At 38.5% G+C, this 23650-nt stretch overlaps 1 protein-coding gene across 1 annotated transcript in view; it reads right to left on the reverse strand.

The window, feature by feature from the left end:
* Nucleotides 1-23650, reverse strand: part of LOC136840284 (RRP12-like protein) — a 186946-nt gene that overhangs the window by 68110 nt on the left and 95186 nt on the right. The window contains exons 14-15 of the mRNA XM_067106960.1: nucleotides 23300-23447; nucleotides 6688-6871 (exon numbers count right to left, since the gene is read on the reverse strand). Coding sequence (XP_066963061.1) covers nucleotides 6688-6871; nucleotides 23300-23447 — 332 coding nt within the window. The remainder of the gene's footprint in view (nucleotides 1-6687; nucleotides 6872-23299; nucleotides 23448-23650) is intronic.

A 23650-nucleotide genomic window follows, 5' to 3' on the forward strand; every position in this document is an offset into this window, starting at 1 on the left:
TGGATAGTTTATGCATTAAAATGTTAGTTTATTAGGTACAAAAATATATATTTGAGTGTCACAATAATGTAATATGATTATAAAATTGGATATAAAATATTAGAATTTTATATCTAATTTCTGAAGAGTTACTATGCCTATCAACATGTTTGCGACTGCTTGACAATTTATACATGCACGATATTTTGATTGTAAACTTTTTTCCTTTTCCTTAAATGAAGAACAATGTGAAGCAAAATATCTATTAAATTTGGCGTGGGTGGAATTCAAATTCTATGTAAAATCTTTTTTTAAGGTAACAACTGTTGGAATGAGGTAGATTTAAACAATATTTAACCTTGTTCATTATATCATCATTAAAAAAAATTATATCATAATGATTCCTTTTCTATTTTGGGATCAATAGTGACAATTCTGTCTTGGAAGCTTCTGACTATGGTAAAGAATGCAACAATACCTGCAGGCATGAGGGATGTGCAGTGCATATGAGTGTGGGAAGTGCTTTTGGTTACTGTTTTATACCAAGTGAGCAGCTAACGCTTTCTTGTACAAGCAGTCCCTGGTTACTGGCAGAGGTTCCGTTCTGACAGTGTGACAATAAGCGAAAATCACCGATTTTCGGTCACTGGCGCCTCTGTTAGGTATGTATCAGTGCCAATATGCGATTATCGGTGCCGAAAATTGCCAATTTTCGTTGCTAGACAAGCACCAAAAAACCAGATCGCCGATAACCAGTGACTGCCTGTACTTGCATTTTGGTATTTCCACTTTCAAAATATAATCAGTATCTAATCCAAATCTTTGTTTGTGTAAAGGACTTGATCAAGATATATCACATAAATTGTTATTTACATGCTAACAGCTTACAAAAATTTTCAAGCTTCTTACACAGTCCAAAACACATGGTAAGCTTCTTTAGCTTAGGCAAAGGTATATCAGTGTTTAAAGCCTTGGTAAACTTTTGTTTGCTGATACACATAATTATATTAACCCTTTAACGCCGACTGGACGTATTTTACGTCAACAAAAGTTGTCTGTCGGGTACCGAGTGGATGTAAAATACGTCGACTACAAAAAGTTTTTTTAAATATTCGGGGAAAAATACTCATAGGCCTCGTTTGCAAAACATTTTAAATCACGCGCCTTGAGGGATGCTGGGAGTTCACGGACCACACTGTTGTTTTGTTTCCAAGTGTGACCCAGCTGCGCATGCGCGAATTTCTTTCTTATCCCAAAAGAAAGCATCAGCTAACTCTGCTGAAAATCTCAGAAATTCTTTAGTCACTTTGTCGTAATTTTAGCACCATTTTTTACTAGCCGTTACATAGTTTTATATATGAAAATGTGTGCAATTTTATGTAGAATACAACAAAAAATAACTCATGGTTGTAGCTTTTATCAATTTTGACATATTTTCATATAAATCACGTTAAGTGCCAAAATTTCAACCTTCGGTCAACTTTGACTCCACCGAAATGGTCGAAAAATGCAATTGTAAGCTAAAACTCTTACATTCTAGTAATATTCAATCATTTACCTTCATTTTGCAACAAACGAGAAGTCTCTAGCACAATATTTCAATTTATGGTGAATTTTTGAAAAAAACTTTTTCCTTATGTCCGCGTGCGCTAACTCTTGCTGAAAATCTCAGAAATTCTTTAGTCACTTTGTCGTAATTTTTGCACCGTTTTCTATTAGCCGTTACATAAAGTTTTATATATGAAAATGTGTGCAATTTCATGCAGAATACAACAAAAAATAACTTATGGTTGTAGCTTTTATCAGTTTTGAAATATTTTCATATAAATCACGATAAGTGCCAAAATTTCAACCTTTGGTCAACTTAGACTCGACCGAAATGGTCGAAAAATGCAATTGTAAGCTAAAACTCTTACATTCTAGTAATATTCAATCATTTACCTTCATTTCGCAACAAACAAGAAGTCTCTAGCACAATATTTCGATTTATGGTGAATTTTTGAAAAAACTTTTTCCTTATGTCAGCGATATACTCTGCTGAAAATCTCAGAAATTCTTTAGTCACTTTGTCGTAATTTTTGCACCGTTTTCTATTAGTTGTTACAAAAAGTTTTATATATGAAAATGTGTGCAATTTCATGTAGATTACAACAAAAAATTACTTATGGTTGTAGCTTTTACCAATTTTGACCTATTTTCATATAAATCGCAATAAGTGCCAAAATTTAAACCTTTGGTCAACTTTGACTTGACCGAAATGGTCGAAAAATGCAATTGTAAGCTAAAACTCTTACATTCTAGTAATATTCAATCATTTACCTTCATTTTGCAACAAACGAGAAGTCTCTAGTACAATATTTCGATTTATGGTGAATTTTTAAAAAAACTTTTTCCTTACTTCCGCGCACGCTTACTCTGCTGAAAATCTCAGAAATTCTTTAGTCACTTTGTCGTAATTTTAGCACCGTTTTCTACTAGCCGTTACATAGTTTTATATATGAAAATGTGCACAATTTCATGTAGAATACAACAAAAAACAACTCATGGTTGTAGATTTTATCAATTTTGACATATTTTCATATAAATCACGATAAGTGCCAAAATTTCAACCTTCGGTCAACTTTGACTCAACTGAAATGGTCGAAAAATGCAACTGTAAGCTAAAACTCTTACATTCTAGCAATATTCAATCATTTACCTTCATTTTGCAACAAATTGGAAGTCTCTAGCACAATATTTTGATTTATGGTGAATTTTTTGAAAAAAAAATTTTTCCTTACGTCCGCTCTAACTCTGCTGAAATTCTTGTAAGAGCCTGACGGCGTCTCTTCCAAACACGTGTGTTCATGTGTTCGTCGTCCATCGGAGTGGACAAGACAACAAGAGCATCTCGTTTTCTTTCTCTAAAGGAACGCGGTCATAATGTTCCAACGAATCTTCTATATCAAACTGTGTGTATGTTTCTGTTTGTGAAGACGCCAAACATCTCGCCACCCTGATGGACGACGTACACACGAACACACACGTGTTTGGAAGAGACGGCGTCAGGCTCTTACAATCTCAGAAATGCTTTAGTCGCTTTGTCGTACTTTTTGCACCGTTTACTATTAGCCATTACATAAAGTTTTATATATGAAAATGTGGCAATTTTATGTAGAATACAACAAAAAATAACTCATGGTTGTAGCTTTTATCAATTTTGACATATTTTCATATAAATCACGATAAGTGCCAAAATTTCAACCTTCGGTCAACTTTGACTCGACTGAAATGGTTGAAAAATGCAATTGTACGCTAAACCTCTTACATTCTAGTAATATTCAATAATTTACCTTCATTTTGCAACAAACGGGAAGTCTCTAGCACAATACTTCGATTTATGGTGAATTTTTTAAAAACTTTTTCCTTACATCCACAAGCGCTAACTCTGCTGAAAGTCTCAGAAATTCTTTAGTCTCTTTGCTGTAATTTTTGCACCGTTTTCTATTAGCCGTTACATAAAGTTTTATATATGAAAATGTGTGCAATTTCATGTAGAATACAACAAAAAATAACTCATGGTTGTAGCTTTTATCAGTTTTGAAATATTTTCATATAAATCATGATAAGTGCCAAAATTTCAACCTTTGGTCAACTTTGACTCGACCGAAATGGTCAAAAACTGCAATTGTAAGCTAAAACTTTTACATTCTAGTAATATTCAATCATTTACCTTCATTTTGCAAATTTGCAACAAAGGAGAAGTCTCTAGCACAATATTTCGATTTATGGTGAATTTTTGAAAAAAAAAAAACTTTTTTTTACGTCCACGGGTTACGAATTCATGCATCATTTTGTGATACTATTTTATCTGTGTTGCTTTGATCATTTTACAATTTGTTATATACCACAATCATCGCAATTTAGTGTACAATACAATGAAAAAAAAAAAAAAAACTCATTAGCTTTAACCGGTTTCCTCACAGCACGATTTGTATACAATTATATATGAAAATTTTTTTTTCACGGTCATGTATTCCAATATTTATATATGATATTTTTTTTCATTTCTGATGGTTGCATATTAAACTTTAGGCAATGAGAAAAAAAGGAGCCAAAAATGAACTCTTAATCTTAAAAACCAAGCATGCTGTGATTTAAAAAAAAAAAACCTTTCTTTCCACTTCGGCGCTAACTCTCAAACCCCGCCGGTATACGGCAGACACTTTTGTAAATAGAGGCTTGGCCTTTAAGGGTTAATCACACTTTATTAAGGGATATTAACTGTATCACAACTTGTAATAAACTACCTAGTGCATAACGAGGCATAAAGTGGTAGTAAACAGACCAACATACAAGTAAACACATATTTACTTAGTCAAAGTTTCAACCAATGATATACAATAGCCTGAGCTCTAATGTCAAGCTATCAATGTATTTCGGATGATGTTGGGACTAAATAAATTTTCATATGCCATCCAAAATAAATAACAGTGCTTGTAAATTATCTTTACAAGCACTGCACACAACACAGACTTAGATGAAATATTAATTAAACTTTTAACATAAAAGTATCATAATGCAGTAAAAACTATAGCTACTTGTTCAGCATAAAATTAATAAGTACACATATGCAGTACATGTGGTAGTTTTCATTACAGGTAGTGTCGAGTTACGATAATTCGACTTACGATAATTTGCTTTTACGATGGGGTTAGCAATTAATATCGATACGACAATATTTTGAAAAAAAATATGTATTTTTAAATTTTGCAGGCGACTGGCGCAGGCAACAACGTACAATCAGGCAGCGTACGGTGTATGATATGTTGGCCCGAGAGGCTGGAATAGGTACATTAATTCAATGAGCTGACCTCACTTGCTCTCGTTATCTCGGAAGTTAAAATAGGCCAGTGTTCGTTTGCAACTTTTTGTGCGTTTGTAAATACAGGTAGTGCACGCGTGACGATAATTCGAGTTTACGATGGAGTTAGCAATTAATACCGGTACAACAATATTTAGAAAATATTTTTAAATTTCGAGCAGGCACAGGCAACAGCATACACTACAGTTGCCGTAGAATCAGGCAGCAAGAGAGACCAACTTACAATAGACCAACTTCTTTTTCTCCATCTCTTTATTCCATCTTCTAGTTAAAAAAGTAAGAGAATGATAAAAGTATTGTTAGTAACCTTATACTCTTGCGAAAATGTGTACAGCCATAAACAACCTAACGAGACTCTGTTGTTTTGCTAATAACCGAATCGGATAACAACTGTTTTGCTTGTATTTCAACCATCGTACGCTTAAACAATTATCGTAGTTATGTTAAAAATGACGTTAAGTACTGGTATGTTTTTACACTACCCTTATCCGTTTTGGAGAAAAGATCGGCAAGGAAATATACTGCTACAGTAAATTTAAACTGCAAGTTGGAGTTGAAGCTGAGAAAAGAATGTTCAAGCTGCTAATGACTATAAATTATCTGCATTGGCAACATGGATGAAACTCGACAGCAAATAAAATTGAAAAGTATTTCAATCAAAACTACTGGGCATGAAAGAACACACATTACTGCTGTTTTCATGCCGATAAAAGATAAATATGAAAAGCTCGTAGTATGATGATGATGAAATCAAGAGAAAATAGCGAACGAAATCTTGATTTTTTTTTTTTTTACACAAAACAAACGGCCAGCCACCAACGTCATCTATTACGGAAAAAATGGCTAAATTAATTTCACAACGAGACATATTTAAGTTATATTTCGACTTAAAAACACTTTGTATGACAAAAAATATATATGTCCCTTATAAATAAAGTATCTAGGAGATTCATTTACGCTAACTAGAAGCAAGAAATGGCCTCTGAACTGAGTTAAATGCGGCGAAAATTAAAGACCGCTTGATCGATTCCAAACCAAAACATTTGATCGCTATGATCGGAATTTATAATGCAAAAGCAATATAAGAATATTTACGATTGGATACAGTGTAGTAAAGCATAACTTTTTAAAAGATCCATGGAAAAGATGCACATTCGTTATTTTGATGTTTGTATAATACATTGTTATGTGAAAATAGAATACAGTATAAAGTAGGCTAGGCTACCGTATATGATATACGAAAGTGCAGGCTAGGCCTTGTTTGTTATTTAGTTTCTCTTTATACTGACTTATCATGTCAATCTGCATTGAACCTGCAGAATTAGCTGACACTATACCATATATGTATAAAGTATACTGTGTAGTGTAGGCTAGGCTACCATATATGTATAGATGGTACTGATTACCCTAGTGTAGGCTAGGCCATATTCGAGTTACGATTTTTTCAACAAACGATGGGTTTTTTGGAACCTAACCCCATCATAAGTAGGGGAATACCTGTATATTATCCATGACTGTATTTAACACATCACAGGACCTTCCTCTAAATTTATAATAGCATAATGATACATAACAAGAGAAGGAAGGCAAAATGAGAGTTTTCACATGATTGCCTACATTACCAGGTCTTGGGTCTGTTACTAAATAATTTTGTTACTTGTCAGGAGGTCAGACACCCCTAACTGTCAGTTAAATTGAGGTGCCAGTACATTCTTTCCGCTACTGAATGTAGAATTCTTAAAGTTCTCCTTTTAACATTTCTGAAAATTCAAGAAAGAAAAAAACAAAATTGAATCAAACATTTTGCTGAACATTTGAATATGAAATGGACAGTAATCACTTACTTGAAGTACTTTCCTTTGTATCATTTTCTTCTGTAATGATGAGTTTACCAGTTTTTGAGTCAACTTTGAAGCCTGAGTCTTCCTTGCCATTTTCAAGCCTCTTAGTGTTTGATGCTTTGAGGATCGGTCGCTTTGAAACCATTGCTTTACCAGCTGATGCATCCAGAAGGTCCACAATTTCATCCTGAAAATATCAGAGGGAGGTATAATTTGTGCCATACTTTTCCCCTTTGAGAAATAAAGAATATTTATATGTGGTTAATAGAGATTAAAAATTAATAAAACACATCCTTTCAGTAAAATAAAACAAGCAGTTTACACTTAATACAAAAATGACAGATTTTTAAAGTAATTTGTATTTTTTTTAACATACAAACCTGAGGTCTTTACATTTGGGATTAACTTTCAGTGAGCTGGGGAACCGGCTGTTAAACTTTTGCAAGGTGGTTATGGTAATAGCTACTGATGCTAAGGGTGGAAGCACTGCCCACCAAGTCGGTGCGCATTCAATTCTGCGCAGTTTACCTTTTGGCCCACGTAAGAGAATGAGGGGTGGTAAGAGATGGGCCCTTTATGTAAAGACCTCAGGTTTGCATGTTAGGAAAAATACAAATTACTTTGAAAATTTTTTATTTGTTCCTACACAAAATACAAACCCTTGGTCTTTACATATGGGAGATTTGCTTTTGGAGGGAGGATTCTGAGTAAATCTCTGAACTGACTGATAGTTCGGCTCCCCAGGGTACTCTCTTTCTGGTCATGAAAGAGCAAAGGAAGGAGACCATACTTCTGATCTATTGAACAAGAGAGATGTTCAATTGCCAGACTTTTGGGCATTTCAAATTAATGGAACATAGTATCCTTGATTCAAAAAGGTTTGGATGAATCCACAGTGTCAGAGACTATAAAGCTAAGAATAACTAACTGGTTTGTTCATAGTCAGTCCCTCTCTTCCCTTGCTAGAGAGAAGGAAGGATTTGCATCTACTATTCCAAATGGAGCTAGATTATAGATAGGATACTCAGTCACCTCGATCACCTGCATGCATGCCTGTCCAGCATGTGATGGCTCGTTCACTGTTCCTCTGCCCACTGGAAGAGGAAGGATGACAGGAGAAATCCATCTGCACAGGTAAGTAGTTCGACCCTGACCTTACCCAACCCAGGGACCTTACCCAGCTCGACCATTCTAGCACAGAATTTAAACAGTTAATATGGCGTCTTCTCATCCCTCTCATGTTTAATTTGCCGCTGCAAACCCGGTGACTATTATTGATTTGGTGAAATTATGTGACAATGAAAATGAATTGCATTTGTTTCTGACGAAAAGTGGCCTTTTAGGCAATTTTAGTGATCTGTGTGAACAGTGGTTAGGATAGTAAATCGTCGATAACTAGATGTTAGGGGCACAATTTCCCCCCTTGTAACCCGTGGTTAGCGCGTGCAGCACGATATTACCGCCTGCCAGAATATATGTGCCTGCCAGGAATCAGTCAAAAAGCGGATAAGGCACGCAGCGCTGTTCTGCCCCGCCAAAACTATGATCAGATTTGTATAAAAATGACCGCTAACAACCACCGGCTCCACAGATTTTGTCTGTCCGCCATTTTTGTTGTGTACCGTTCTGCCAGTTCTCTTGTCAGAGCTTACTGCCATCTAGTGGTAGGTTCTGACTAGAAAACTGGCCAAACGCAGGGTTGCCCGGGTAAACCATAGCTGCTTTGAGGAGGCTACTCCCAATACAGCTTCCCCTTGCAGGCCCACACCTTACGCGAGATGCAACCTGTCCCCCGATTGCTGGGTGAACTACATGACCCGTCGAACACCCACCACAGGACCCAAGGAAAAGGTGTCCAAGGACCTATGGGCAATGTCCCACGGTAAAAGGAGATGAATGTGAACTGCATGATTACATTCCATCCTAGGTATGCTCGTTTGATCATCCCACTAGTCAGAGAAATGAAATGTGGACACTGTTTCTCGGCCAACTCAAAGCTAATGAACGAGTTGTTGGCTGAAGATCTAGTCTTTAAGGAGGCAACATAGATGTCATACTGTCATTGGAACCACAGGACCATAGAAGTGGAATGACCAATCTCACTGATCATCTTCAAAACATACAGAATGGTGAAAGACGTAAGCCTCTGGATGTAAAAGGATACTAAAGACATCTTGCTTGTTCAACAATGCAAGAAGACAGAGCAGAACAGAGTCAACTTCAGTAAGATGAAAAAAGGACTCTGATCAAACTTCTCCAGAGGTTGAACAAATTTCCTGAAGTCAAGGTGCCCAGATCAACTGTCCTTATCTTCTGACTTTATTGATTGAACTGTTAGTAATTACAACCATCTTGCTTCGGATGTATCTGGTTGGCCACTGTACTGAATGTTCTACTGTCGACTCATGTATCTGCACTGCAATAGAGTAGATGAAAGGACACTAGGCCCTTTGTTGACCATGGCACTACCGTGTGTCAATGCTATCACCCCGAGGAGTGTCTATCTTTGGATCTTGAGACTCTTGAAAGTCTAAAAAGAACAGTGCTCAAGTCCCAAGAAAGGAAGTAGGAGACTGCTGTCCTGGTCAGTGTTTTGAGGGATGAAAAATCTCTAGAGGATAGAATAACCATGGCACTACCTTGGTGCCTTTGCTATCATAAGAGTGCTTATTTGGACCTTGAGAATCCTGACACTATCTTAAGATCCAAATAACATTCTCTCCCTCTTGAGTTCTGGTAATTGAAGCAGCAGCAGCTACTGCTTACATCTCCCATATCTTCCACTCCTCACAGGGGGAATGTAACTAAATAAAGTCAAAAGAAATGGAGCTCCTAGACACCACTTCTTGGCTGAGTCAGAACCAAAAACAAGTTGTCAGCTCTTAGTTTGGAGGTGAAGTCCTAAGTGATAACGCAAAAGGCCTTCAGGCACTTGGTAGCCATTAGGGTCCTTAGAAACGGAATGCTCAAACAATGTTGATCTCCCGATGAATCAGGCAGAATAACAGGAAATTGTAAGCCCCAAGACTTGAATCATGGATACGAAAGATGTCTCCTAGACACCAACAGCATCTGAAGTTCCTAGGAGGTCACTTATTAAAGTACTGACTAGCCCTGTTTCTAACCAACGATGCGAAAGACATCTAGACATCAACAGCCTCCAGTGTTCCCAGAAGGTCACCTATCCAAGTACTGACCAGACCCAATCAATGCTAAACTTAGCTGACTAGATGAGAAGCGATATTTTCAATGTGGTATGGTCGATGACTGATATGCCCATGGTCCATAAAGACAGAGCCAAATAGTAACAGCTTCGGTGTGTCAAGATTGAAGGACTAATCCGACTGACTTCAACTGACCAATTCTTCGAAACAACGAGGTGTCTAGACCCATTGTCTCTAACACTGACTCTAGTGACCAAACCTGTCTGTCATACATCCATCATCCTCGAATGTGTCTGGTTGACCACTGTGCTGAGCGTGCTACTGCAAACGTGCAACTGTACCGTCAATTGAGGAGAGGGGGAAAAATGACATTTTTATGATAAAATGATGTTTCATTATACTTATAAAAACACTGTAAAAGCTTTTATCTCTTAAAATTCGACACGTCCGAGATATAAATTTTCAAACTTTGTTTGGAACACTGATATAATTGGCGGGAGACCCAACCCCACCGGATGCCGGTGGGGGTGGCGTGGAAGGCGACATACCCAGTAACCCAGGTCAGTTTCAATCTCGGCATACACAATTAGTGAAAGCCTGAGCTAACATCTCCATCTGCGGGGAGGAGGAGGCCTTTAAGTTACAGTGTTTTGGTAAGTATAATGGAACATTTTATCATAAAAATGTCATTTTCATTATAATGACTTAGCAAAACACTGTAAAAGCTGATTCCACATTTAAGGTGGAAGGGCAGGGGATGAGGTATCAGTTATCGAAAGGTTATACATTATAAAAAGGGACAAACTCTAAACATGGGCATCCTATGGATCCCTACCAACAAAAGGTAGAGTCACCTTACCTGGTAGATGGGCTTTTGCAGGGAGGTACTGCTGCTGGTTGAAGCTCCACTACCTGCAGAGGCATTGGGCGTAAGCACTGCTAGCTACTCTGCTCCATAACAACCCAAGTAGTCAGGGAAGACTGACTAAGACAAGGGGTGACTTTCCCTGCTCTTGCCTGAGCAATTGGAAAGCAACCAGACTGAAAACGGGCCTCACCGCCTAACCAAAAAACTAGCTAAATACATCCCCCTTCTCTATACCCTCAGCAGCTCAACTAGAATGGAGGGTACTCCAGGTGAACTGAGCACCCCCAGCTTCCCTTTAACTCAGCAACCATAAAACCACAAGGGGAAGGTAAGATAAAGAACCTACCCCCCTAGTGTGTTCCCCCTAAAACCAAGCCAGCTACAGATACGGGACCTAACGCAAACAGGTCCTGATACGCAACTTCGACCTCCCTAAGGTAGTGAGACGCAAACACTGATTTCGACCTCCAGAAGGTGCTCTGTGTGATCTGCGAAAGTGACTTATTATGACGGAAAGCCACTGAAGTTGCTATTGAGCGCACTTCGTGAATGTGAGACTTAACTAGGCATGCGTCCTCTTCGTTAATGTGTCTGTGCGCCTCTAAAATGAGTTCCTTGACGAAGAAAGCAGGGGCATTTTTGGATAAAGGTCTGGTTGGGTCTTTCACTGAACACCAAAGGTTAGAGGAACCTCCTCTGATGTTGGCCGTTCTGGCTAAGTAAGCGTTGATAGCTCTAACAGGGCACAAAGAAGCCTCCAATTCTTGAGGGCCAGCCACTTCGGAGAGGTTCTGAATGGTAAAGGACTGAGGCCATGGGTTGGAAGGAGACTCGTTCTTGGCCAGAAAATTCAAGGTGAAAGAACAAACCTTGTGAAAAACCCACTTCCTTGTCAATGGCCTGTATTTCACTAACCCTCTTTGCCGTTGCTAAGGTAACCAGAAAAAGGGATTTCTTAGTGAGGTCTCTAAGAGAAAGATCTTGTAAAGGTTCGTACCTTGGAGACATCAACCACCTCAAAACTACATCTAAATTCCAGGCAAGGGAAGGTTTTGGGGTCTTAGCTGTGTCTAAGGACTTGAGGAGGTCTGACAAGTCTTGGTTATTTGATAGGTCTAACCCCCTATGGTAGAAGACGGAGGACAGCATGGCTCTGTAACCTTTGATGGTTGATGGCATCAATTTTCTTGAATCCCTTGAGTAAATGAAAAAATCGGCCAGTTGAGTTATAGACGTTGAAGAGGAGGAGATACTATTTTTTCTACACCAATTCCTGAAGACTGTCCACTTGGACTGGTATAATTTGCTAGAGAAGTCCCTTCTGCACCTCGCAATAGCCTCTGCAGCCTTGCTTGAAAAACCTCGCGCTCTGATGAGCTTCCTGACAGTCTGAAGCCTGTCAGAGTGAGAGTGGACAATCCTGGTGGAACTTCATTAGGTGGGGTTGTCTGAAGCGACTTCCTTTGAGGAAGAAGCAGGGAAGTCTGTCAGGAGATCTAGCAGGTCCGGGAACCACTCCTTCCTTGGCCAGAACGGGGCAACGAGGATTAGTTCGACACACTGATGGAATTTCACTTTGTTTGTCAGTTGCCTGATGAGCCCGAAAGGAGGAAAGGCATAGGCAAACAGGTTCGTCCAGTATAGGAGCATGTCGTCCACCAAGTGAGTCAGTGGGTCTGGAACTGGCAAGCAGAACACTGGGAGACGATGGTTCTTGGAGGTAGCGAAGAGATCTATTATGGGAGTGCCCCATAAATTCTACAGATCTAGGCACACTTGTGGGTGCAGGGTCCACTCCGTAGGGAGAGTCTGGTTTCAATGGCTGAGTTGGTCCGCCAGAACATTCAGCTTTCCCTGCACAAACTGAGGGAACACGACCACCCTGTTGCTGTCCGCCCACAGAAGAAGGTCCCTCACAGTTTTGAACAGGGAGAATGAATGGGTACCTCCGTTTCCGAATGTAAGCTAGAACCGTTGAGTTGTCGGCGTTAACAGCGACTGCTTGGCCTGAGACGTGGGTCGAGAAGTCCTGGAGAGCGAGGTGAATGGCCAACAGTTCCTTGGCGTTGATGTGGAGCTTCTTCTGTTCATTTGAACAAACTCCTGACGTCCCGAGGTTGCCTAGATGTGCTCCCCACCCAACATTGGACGCATCTGAGAACATCTGCAGAGATGGTTGTCATGGGAGGAGATCTAGACCCTCCGAAAGCCTTTCCGGTGATTTCCACCAGAGAAGATGCCTCTTGACGTCGGGGGGAATGTTGAAGATCATGGAGTCCATTCGAGTCCACCTGTCCCAAGAGTCCCTGAGGAAAAACTGTAAGGGTCTCATGTGCAGACGGCCTAACTTGACGAATTGCTCCACCGATGACAGAGTTCCCAGGAGAGCCATCCACTGACAGGCGGAGCAACCGTCCAGGAGGAGAAACTTCTCCACCGTCTGAAGGCAGGAGGAAACCCTTTTGGGGGACAGAAAAGCCTTAAAAGCTAGACTGTCCAGAGTCATCCCAAAATAAAGAATCCTCTGTGAAGGAATTAAGCTCGACTTTTCCATGTTTATCAGAATCCCTAAGTCTCGAGCTAACCTTAGGGTTCTGTGAGGGTCCTCCATGCAGCGGTCCCTTGATGATGAACGGAGTAGCCAGTCATCGAGGTACAAGGAGATCCGAACTCCCTCCAGGTGGAGCCAATGACTTATCAGGGCGAGAATCCTGGTGAACACCTGCGGGGCTGTCGACAGGCCGAAGCAGAGGGCCTGGAACTGGTAAACTCTGTCCTTGAAAACAAACCGAAGATACCTCCTGGAGTCTTGATGTACTGGAATGTGGAAATAGGCATCTTCCATGTCAAGGGTCACCATCCAATCCCCTCGAGTTAGAGCCTGAAGAATGGAGCGGTTCGTTTCCATGGAAAACTTGGTTTTCACTAAGTACAGATTGAGAGCGCTTACGTCGAGAACTGGCCTCCAACCCCCTGATGACTTGGGGACTACAAACAGGCGGTTGTAGAAACCTGGGGCTGACACGTCCTGTACTTCTTCGATGACCGTTTTCCCTAAGAGAGACTGGACTTCTGTCTCTAGGGCCGAAAACTTGACTGAGCCTCCTGAGTATGCTGTCAAGGAAATGGGAGAAGTGGAGAGGAGGAGGAGGTTGGGCGAACGGAAGGCAGTAGCCTAGCTGGAGCACTTGCATCACCCACTGATCTGCACCTCTGTCTCTCCATTCCTCCCAAAAGAGGCTGAGTCTGGCCCCCACTGGTGCATGGAGGACAGGGTTCCTACTTATTGGCAGGACGACCTTGTGGCTTCGAGGAGAACTTGTGACCCCTGGAGTTGGAGCGGGACCTTGAGTAAGGTTTGGGCCTGGAGTTACGAAACGGATGTCTGTTAAGAGGAGATACCATCTTGGTCAAAGGAGCAGGAGCAGGCCTCGGTTTGGTGGAAGACATAAGACAGGATGTGTGATGACGCCCTCTTATCCATGGCTGAAAGGACGTCTTTCACTACTGCTTCTGGGAAAAGGCCCTCCTTGTCAAAAGGTGCGAACATCAACGCCATTTTCTGCAAAGAAATCACAGCCTTAGATAAGAAAGAGCACCAAGTCTCCCTCTTCTTCAGAGTGGCCATGGCGAAGAGGGAGGAAAGTTCGCCTGCCGCATCATGGATAGCAATGTCGGTGCAGGAAAGGAATCCTGTGATTCTCTCCAAGACGTCTTCGGCGACATTAGCCTGCTCAACCTGTTTAAAAATAGCTCCCATTGACCAATCGAGAAAGCTGACAACCTCTAGGAGCTTGTAGAGGTTCAACATCCTGGGCAGAAAAGAAGGTCTTGGCCGCCTCAAAGGAAATGCGTCTTGAAGGGTCCACAAGGGAGCCAAAGTCCCCTTGTGCTGAAATTGCAGAGCCCAGTGAAGGAGAAGTTCCTGTGCTGTAATAATTTTGCCACCTTTTCGACAGCTTCGAAGGAGGGTATGCAAACGACGATTTACCCGAGGATCTCTTAGCTTCCAACCAAGCCTCTACTTCCTTTAATGCTTTCTTGGAGCCAGTGGAGAGTACTAATTTGGGAAGGGAAGTGGCAGTACATTGTTTTCCCAGACGCAACGTGGAAGTCGGGGAGGAGGGGGCTGTCGGCTGAAAATGTTGAGGGTAAGACTGCAGCAGAAAGCTGAGTAGAGAAGCGTAATGAGAAGAAGGCACTGAGTTAACGGGACCTTCCTCTTCACCAGAAAGAATCAGTTCCGTGCCAAGATCGTCCAGGAGTTGAGGAGGAACAACTTCTTGACCCCCAGGAATACCAAGGACTTTGCGGACTACCTTTTCTAGCTTCTCTTCCAGCAGAATAGACTCCTGGGAAGGCGAGGATGAAGCCAAAGGAGCAGACACTTCCTGTGTAGGAGGAGGAGGAGGAGAAGAGGCCCGGGCACTTGAAGCAGACCTTTTTGGAGAGGGCTAGGCATCTTGACTGCCCTAGGTGACCTGGGAGGGAGCATCTGAAATGTATCTTCTTGATCGGAACCCCACACTGAGTAACCAGGTATAGGGCTAGCTGTCCTTTTCTTAAAGAGTTTAGTAACCCTAGGGCAGGAATTATCAGAAGATTGCCTCTTTAAGGGTCGAGAGGCATGATCCCACTTGCGATGACAAGGAGGGGATCTGAAGAGCTGGAAGATGAAGAGACTGAAGATGAACTGCTGCTACTCTCACCTGAAGAACTTAACCTTAGGTAGTGCTGCTTCGGCGACGACCGTCTTGGCGAAGATTCTGGGGACACGATCCTGCGATGCGGCGATGGTGAGAAGATCGGGCGTCGATGGAGAAACACTACGCGAACTTGGCGCGCCCGACCCTCTGGGGCCTTGCAAGATTCACTTTTGCGGCTCCTGAAGCTTTCGGCGCTTCAACGACGAGTCAAGCTTACTACTTTCACCACCAGGGCTAAGGCTTTCCTGTGCATTTAGAGGACGAGCCTGCTCGTGGGCAAAGAATTTCTGACCTTTTCGCCAGCGCCGGACTGTCTTCTAGCCTCAGAAGGCGAGCGGGACAGCTGCCTTTGCTCAAAAGAGTCAGAAAAACGAGCAGACTCGCCTGAAACACGATCACGAACAACCACATTGTTATCACCAACACTGATGTCATCACCAACGCTAACGCCTGGACTATGGCACGAGCGCACTAAACTTAAGACCGACTCCATGAAACCGTTCATTTGCGCTTCCATTTGATTTCTGAAAAGAACGAATTCTGATTTATCAGCCTTGAGGCTGGGCTTGGCTTTAGGGAAAACATACTGGGAAGCTGGTGAAGAAGAGGGGGGAATATGAGGAGGGGAAAGAGCAGTGGTAGAGGAGGGGGTAGGAGAGGAGGAAAGAACAGCCGGTAAGGACATGACACCGATGCCACCAGCGAAGAAGATAGCCTAGCTTCCTTACGCTTAAACACTTTCCTATCCCTATCCTTAACCAGCTTTACCTGATGGGAACTGTACGTTTGTCAAAACTCCTGACTCCATTCCATACACTCACTGCACGTGTTCTCTTGGGAACACTCCTGACCCCTACATGCCGTACACAAAGAATGGCGGTCGTACTTAAGTTTGACCAGTTTGGAAGAGCACAAATTCCCTGCACAAACTCTGGATCCAGAGAAACTGGAATCTGACATAGCTACCAAATTCACAGAGCTACGCTAGCTAGATTAATAAAACAGAATATTGAGTACTTCACCAAGGAGAGACGGCTGAAAGAAGTGCAACGAGATGAATGAAACCAAACAGTTTGAGACGGACGGACGCGCGAGATCGTTCTGTCGCCGAGATTGAAACTGACCTGGGTTACTGGGTATGTCACCTTCCACGCCACCCCCATCGGCATCCAGGGGGGTTGGGTCTCCCACCAATTATATCAGCATTCCAAACAAAGTTTGAAAATTTATATCTCGGACGTGTCGAATTTTAAGAGATAAAAGATTTTACAGTGTTTTGGTAAGTCATTATAATGAAACTTGCTAGGTCAGGCAGGATGTATCCTCATACCACTGAATACAAACCCTTGCCCTGGAAACACAAAGAAACCTGCCTTGTCTCCAGCCTCTCAATCTATACAACATCTGAAAGGCTAATACATTACAACATTCCAAGAAATTGTGTTGTCGAAAATAAAAACATTGTTCATGAAAAAGCATCTTAGAACAAAGAGAAAAAGAACGTCTAAGGGGGAAGTTCTTAAAAACGAGGTTGAGAAGATGTCTAAAAATAGAACAGTTGGTCCCCAACTCTCCACAGTTATGTGACAGTAAAAGAATACAGAATACACAAAAACAAACACCAAGGAGGAAGGGTTGGGTTTGTGTAAATATGAAAAGGCAACAAAAACTAAGTAAAATGATATACAGGCAGTCCTCGGGTTACGATGGGGTCGGCTTACGATGCTCTTCAAAATTTACTCAGCAAAATTTATTTCCTGGTTACAATGCATGTCCCAGAGTTATGACGCCGATCCGACGGAAGAAATATGGCTCCAAAACGGCAGAATGGTCAAAATTTGGAGTTTTTTTATGAAAAACTCAATAAGAATGCAGGTTACATCATTTTCAAGACAGCCAAAGGATTAAAAGTGAGGTTTTCTTATGATTTTTGACGATTTTCGGGTTTTGACGCGGCACTGGAACAGAACCCGTCATAAACCTGGGACTGCCTGTATAAGAAGAAGTGCTCCAACTTATATAGGCTAAAACGAGTCAATAAGGCTACAAGCAAGAATGAGTGAATATATCATTAGGGAAACATAGAAAAACATATTGAAATGTTTCAATATATCAATATACAATAAACCCCTGTATTTGCCGGGGATGCGTACCACAACCCCTCCCCCCCATGAATAGCTAAAATCCACGAATACTTAGAACCCTTCTAAAGACACTTAGAACTGCCTATTTTGATAGTTTAAAAAAAAAAAAACACTAAATATGCTTATACAGGTATTATCCTACTTACAATGGGAATAGGTTAAAAAAAAACCATCGTTTGTTGGAAAAAACGCATCTTGAATATAGCCTAGCCTACACTAGGGTATTTGGTGCCATATAGGCATATATGGTACCCTAGCCTACATTATAAAGTGTACTCTATACATAAACAGTATAGTAATTATTAATATCAGCTAATTCTGGAAGTTCATGCAGTGATTAAGATAATTCAGAACAAAGAGAAATTGAATAAAAAACAAAAATTAGCTTAGCCTACACTATGGTATATATATATATATATATATATATATATATATATATATATATATATATATATATATATATATAATATATATATATATATATATATATATATATATATATATATATATATATATATATAATATATATATATATATATATATATATATATATATATATATATATATATATATATATATATATATATATATATATAATATATATATATATATATATATATAATATATCATATATATATATATATATATATATATATATATATATATATATATTATATACATATATATATATATATATATATATATATATATATATATATATATATATATATATATATATATATATATATATATATATATATATATATATATATATATATATATATATATTATATACATACATATATATATATATATATATATATATATATATATATATATATATATATATATATATATATATATTATATAGTATAATATATATATATATATATATATATATATATATATATATATATATATATATATATATATATTATATAGTATAATATATATATATATATATATATATATATATATATATATATATAATTAGTTGTATTCTTCTCAATCATTTAAGATAAAATATTACGATGCACTCCACAATGAAGATGAAGGAGAAACCAGAGAAAAGGAAATAGAGTTACATTACACTGTACTCTATATTCACATATAATACCATATTATACAAACATCAATGTCAGTGAATATGCATCTTTTCCATGGATCTTTTAACATGTTATGCTTTAATTCACTGTATCCAATAATATTGTATATATTCTTATATTGCTTTCGTATTATAAATGGTGATCACAGCTATCAGTGTTTTGGTTTGGAAATTGATTATGCAGTAAGTTTATTTCACCATATTTAACTTGGTTCAGAGCACTTTTCTTGCATCTAGTTAGCATAAATGAATCTCTAGATACTTTATTTATATGGGGCAAGGTTATTTTTCAAGTGTTATTTTTCATTGGCCGTTTGGGGGCATGTTTGTTTTGTGTAAAAAAAAAATCAAGATTCCGTTTGCTATTTTCACTTAATTTCATCATAATACGAGCTTTATGTATTTATCTTTTATCGGCGTAAAAATAGCAGTAATATGTATTCTTTCACATCCAGTAGTTTTGATTAAAGTACATCCTCTCCAATTTTAATCAAGGTCAAGTTTCATCCATGTTGCCGATGCACGATAATTTATAGTCATTAGCAGCTTGAACATTGTTTTCTCAGCTTCAGCTACAACTTGCAGCTTAAATTTAGCAGTATATTTCCTTGCTGATCTTTTATCCATACTGATTAAGGGTATAATGTAAAAATATATCAGTCCTATTCTACTTAACGTCATTTGTACTATAACTACAGTAATTGTACTACCGCACGATGGTTGAAATACAAGCAAAATGGCTGGTGTTATCTGATTTGGTTATAAGCAAAACAACAGCTTCTCGTTCGGTTGTTTGTGGCTGTACGCATTTACGCAAGAGTATAACGTTACTAACAATACTTTTATCATTCTCTTTTACTTTTTTAACTAGAAGATGGGATACAGAGATGGAGGAAAAGAAGTTGGTCTATTGTAATTTGGTCTCTCTCGCTGCCTGATTAAATATTTTATAAATGTTGTCGTATTGGTATTAATTGCTTACCGCATCATAAAATGGAATTATCCAAAGGTGAATTATCATAACTCGAGCACTACCTGGGTACCTGAGTATTTTAATAGTTTTACCACAAAAAGTGCATTTAGTCATGAAAATTATATTAAGATACAGTAATTAGTGAATATTTCTCAGTGAAAAATACTGTGAATGGGCGAATTTTCAGCGAATAATGCATATATATGTTCCATAGAGAAATCTGCAAATAGGTGAGTCTGCGAATCGTGAGACTGCAAATGGGGGGTTTATTACACACAAAGTATAAACAAAAAATATACACAATATATCAAAGAAACAATTACATTCAAACACAGAAGAGAGAAGTCAAACGGCAAGTCAGAGAAAAGAAACGTACGTCTAAATGAGACAGTGGCCAAAAGTAAACTGCATAGAATTGAATGGGCACCAACTTGGTGGGCGGTGCTTCCACCCTTACCATTGGTGGCTATTACCATAACCACCTTGCAAAAGTTTAACGGCCAGTTTTCCAGCTTGCTGAAAGTTAATCTCATATGTAAAGACCAAGGGTTTGTATTTGTGAAAGGAACAATTTGCCACTCTCATCTGAGAAATTACAAGAGGTTTAAAGGTTCATTAAAATGACAATTTAAAAAAAAAGAGGCAATATATAATTCTTATAACACACAGTAGTTTCCTTGCATCTATTAGAAAGTACAGTGCCCGTTTTTACGTGTTTCACATTTCCGCGTTTCATTTTGTTGTGGATTTTTGTGGAACACATCATTCATTTGTCTGCAGGGGAAATTTCACCAATTTGTGGATTTTTCTTTGGGCCATATCCCTAAAATTATCAAAAATTCGCTTTCTTTCGTATAGCAACAGTGTATTCACTAATTACTATATTTTTTCATTACAATATATGTATACTGAGAGAGAGAGAGAGAGAGAGAATGATGGCACAAGAATTTTTAATAAATTTATAGATGGTGAGGACTAACCATGTTTGTATGATACATAAATGATTTACCTAATAATAAGTACTAATTTTCAAATAATAATAATAATACTATAATTAAATAATTTATGCATTTCTATAGTAAATTATGTGAAATTGTAAACAAACAAAAATACATGTTCCCAATCTTTTCCAAAGCTCTCAAGTGAGGGGGGAGGTTGGACCTGTCATATATGTCAAATATCTGACTGTGACCCTTGCTGTCAGATATCTGACATGTATGACAGATCCAACCTCCAATCACCCACCCCCCTCACTTAGAGCTTTGGAAAAGATTGGGAATATGTATTTGTTTGTTTAAAATTTCACAAAATTTACTATTGAAATGCATAAATTTTTAAATTACAGTATACAGTATTATTATTAATTATTATTATCATTGTGGTTGTTGTTGTTGTTATTCTTCTTCTTCTTCTCTAAAGGGTCCACAATAATATAGTTGTTAAAGGCTCAAGTAGAATTTTATAAAACCTTTTGAACCCTTCTCTGGGTTCATCTTCAGAGAAGGGTACAAAAGCTTTTATAAAATTCTACTCGAGCCTTTAGCAATTATATTATTGTGGACCCTTTAGAACATTTGTGAACTCTCGTGACAGAGAGTTTTTCTCCCACTTATTATTATTATATGTTGCCCATTTGGTCGTTAAATAAAATAGCTACGAATGATACTGAAAATCTCTCTCTCTCTCTCTCTCACATGTATTTTTAAGGGTATAATTTTTAAGATGACTGTGAACAGATATTAATATCATTTCAAAGATTAATTAACACTTACTGTAGTAAATAATTTTTTAAAATACTAACATGACGTAATTAACAAAATTAGCATTCTGTTTGGAGGTATGTACGTGTCCTGTCGATCTAAGCTACCCACATATTTTAGATATGCCATTTACAGTAGTATTATCCTAAAATATGTACCGGTACTGTAAATATCATTTAAATATCATTTTACAACACAGGAAAATATACATAACATATATGCCCAGACCATTACATAAAATATGAGCAGAATGATGTGCAAAGTTACGTAGGCCAAAGAAAACATGCGTGTCTGAATGGTGGGTGATATGTAAGAGTAACAGCTGTAGGCTTGAACTTAATTTTGCAACATGACTTAGATATTATATTAGGGTGGTCTGGGATGATAGTCTGTGGTATATTTCTGTTTGAACTGTGAAGTTTGGCGATGAACTGTTAAAATAGGCATTTATAAGCATTTTACAGGTTGATATGGCCTACTTAAGAGTAACAGTAGTAGGGGAGTACTGTAATGTATATAAGGTTACGTTGGGTGTTTTGGGATGATGATTTGGGGTGTATTTTTGTTCAAGGGATGCAAGGTATTTGGCAGTTTTACGCCAATTATAAGCATTTTTAGTGGGGGGCTTTTGCATTTCTGCTAATTTTGCATTTCCGCAGTAGGTTCTGGAACCTATTCCCACATAAAAATCAGGGAGCACTGTAGTTACAAAATAACAACCACAGCAGCCTAATAGTAGAGCTGATTCGTTACAAAAAAAAACCCTAATTTCCAATGATTATGAAAAACCATGAACACCAATCAATTTAACCTTTAACAGCTGGACATAGTCCTATTACAAATTTTCATATGCCCTTCATGGGAGCAAAGAAAATTTGGACTAGTTTACAATACAGACATAGCCCCAAAACTAATAAAAGGCTGGTGGTTTACTGTCATCCAGGACTTTCTCACTACTATCTCTAAATGAAGGCTCAATATGAGACTCTCGAGCAATGTTAGGAAAATAATTTTCTTCAAGTCATTCCAATTGCATCATTCAGTTTAGAAGGAGAGTTGTGCATCTTAAAAGCTGCAATGGTCAGGGAGATGCTTTAGTGACTAGAATGAATGTAATAATTTTTTCCAAAGATTTTCTGATAAGCTGTTGTTTATCAAGGCACTTGATTCACACAAGATAAGAGAGATCCATAAAACATATGAGATGAAGCACATGTATCTATCTAAAGGTAGAACTGGGAGAAAACCCATCAATTGCACAAAGGAGTAATAAAGCTTGGACAGCAACACTGCAGAGAGGAAGTGCAGATGAAGATGAAGTAAAAGGAAAAAAGTGAGTGCAGCTAGAGGCCAAAAGGTAACTGCAAATACCCTTTAGTAATGCTTACAGTGAATCAACTGAAGTGCACTGATGGTACTACCCCTTACAGATGTTGAGGAAAGAATCTGCACATGACAAAGACTTGATGAACAAATAGAAAGGTTTTCATTACATATACATGCAAAATCATTCCAAAGGATTACCGGCCATAAAACATCATTGCCAATAACTTTCATGTGGTAAGTGTAGTAAACATTTAATTCCACAAGAACCGTTGCTTTCAAACATACTAACTAACCTCTCCCCGTTACATAGGAAACAGGCAGTGGGAAAGACAACTATGCCACCCAATATTATATTCTTATGCAACAAGATAACAAGGTGCTATAGGCATATGCAAAAAGCTTGTAAGCTCTAAAATGAAAGCTTCATGTAGGATGGAAAAATCCGCTTTTGATCCTACATAAGAAGTAGTAAGAACAATGCCTTCATTTAACAAAAGACTTTCTAAAACCCTCATTAATAATACTTGCCTTCTATTATTCATGACTTTCACCAACAAACTGTCACCCACCTCATCTTCTTTAATCCAGGTGCCTTTTTCTTTCTTCTTTGTCAGTTTCCCTTTAGCCTTTTTCCCTTTCCTCTTAAGCATACTGTCATTATCCTCATCGTCATCATCTTCAGGTTCACTATCTATTGCAGCCAAGATTTCATCCAGGCTGTGAATAAAAGTAATAATGATTTTTCAAACGAATTTGAAAAAATGTTCATGGATGAAAGCTCCTTGCTTCTGTAGGGAGTATTAATCCTTATGCTAAATACCTGAACTTTCTTCCACTAACCATGGAATTAATAATTTAACTTTTAGCCTTTATGAATGTCAAAGACCCAATGAGATTCACAATACAAGTGAGTATTTACC

Source organism: Macrobrachium rosenbergii, chromosome 7, assembly GCF_040412425.1.
Source record: "Macrobrachium rosenbergii isolate ZJJX-2024 chromosome 7, ASM4041242v1, whole genome shotgun sequence".
In the NCBI taxonomy this organism is placed as follows: Eukaryota; Metazoa; Arthropoda; class Malacostraca; order Decapoda; family Palaemonidae; genus Macrobrachium; species Macrobrachium rosenbergii.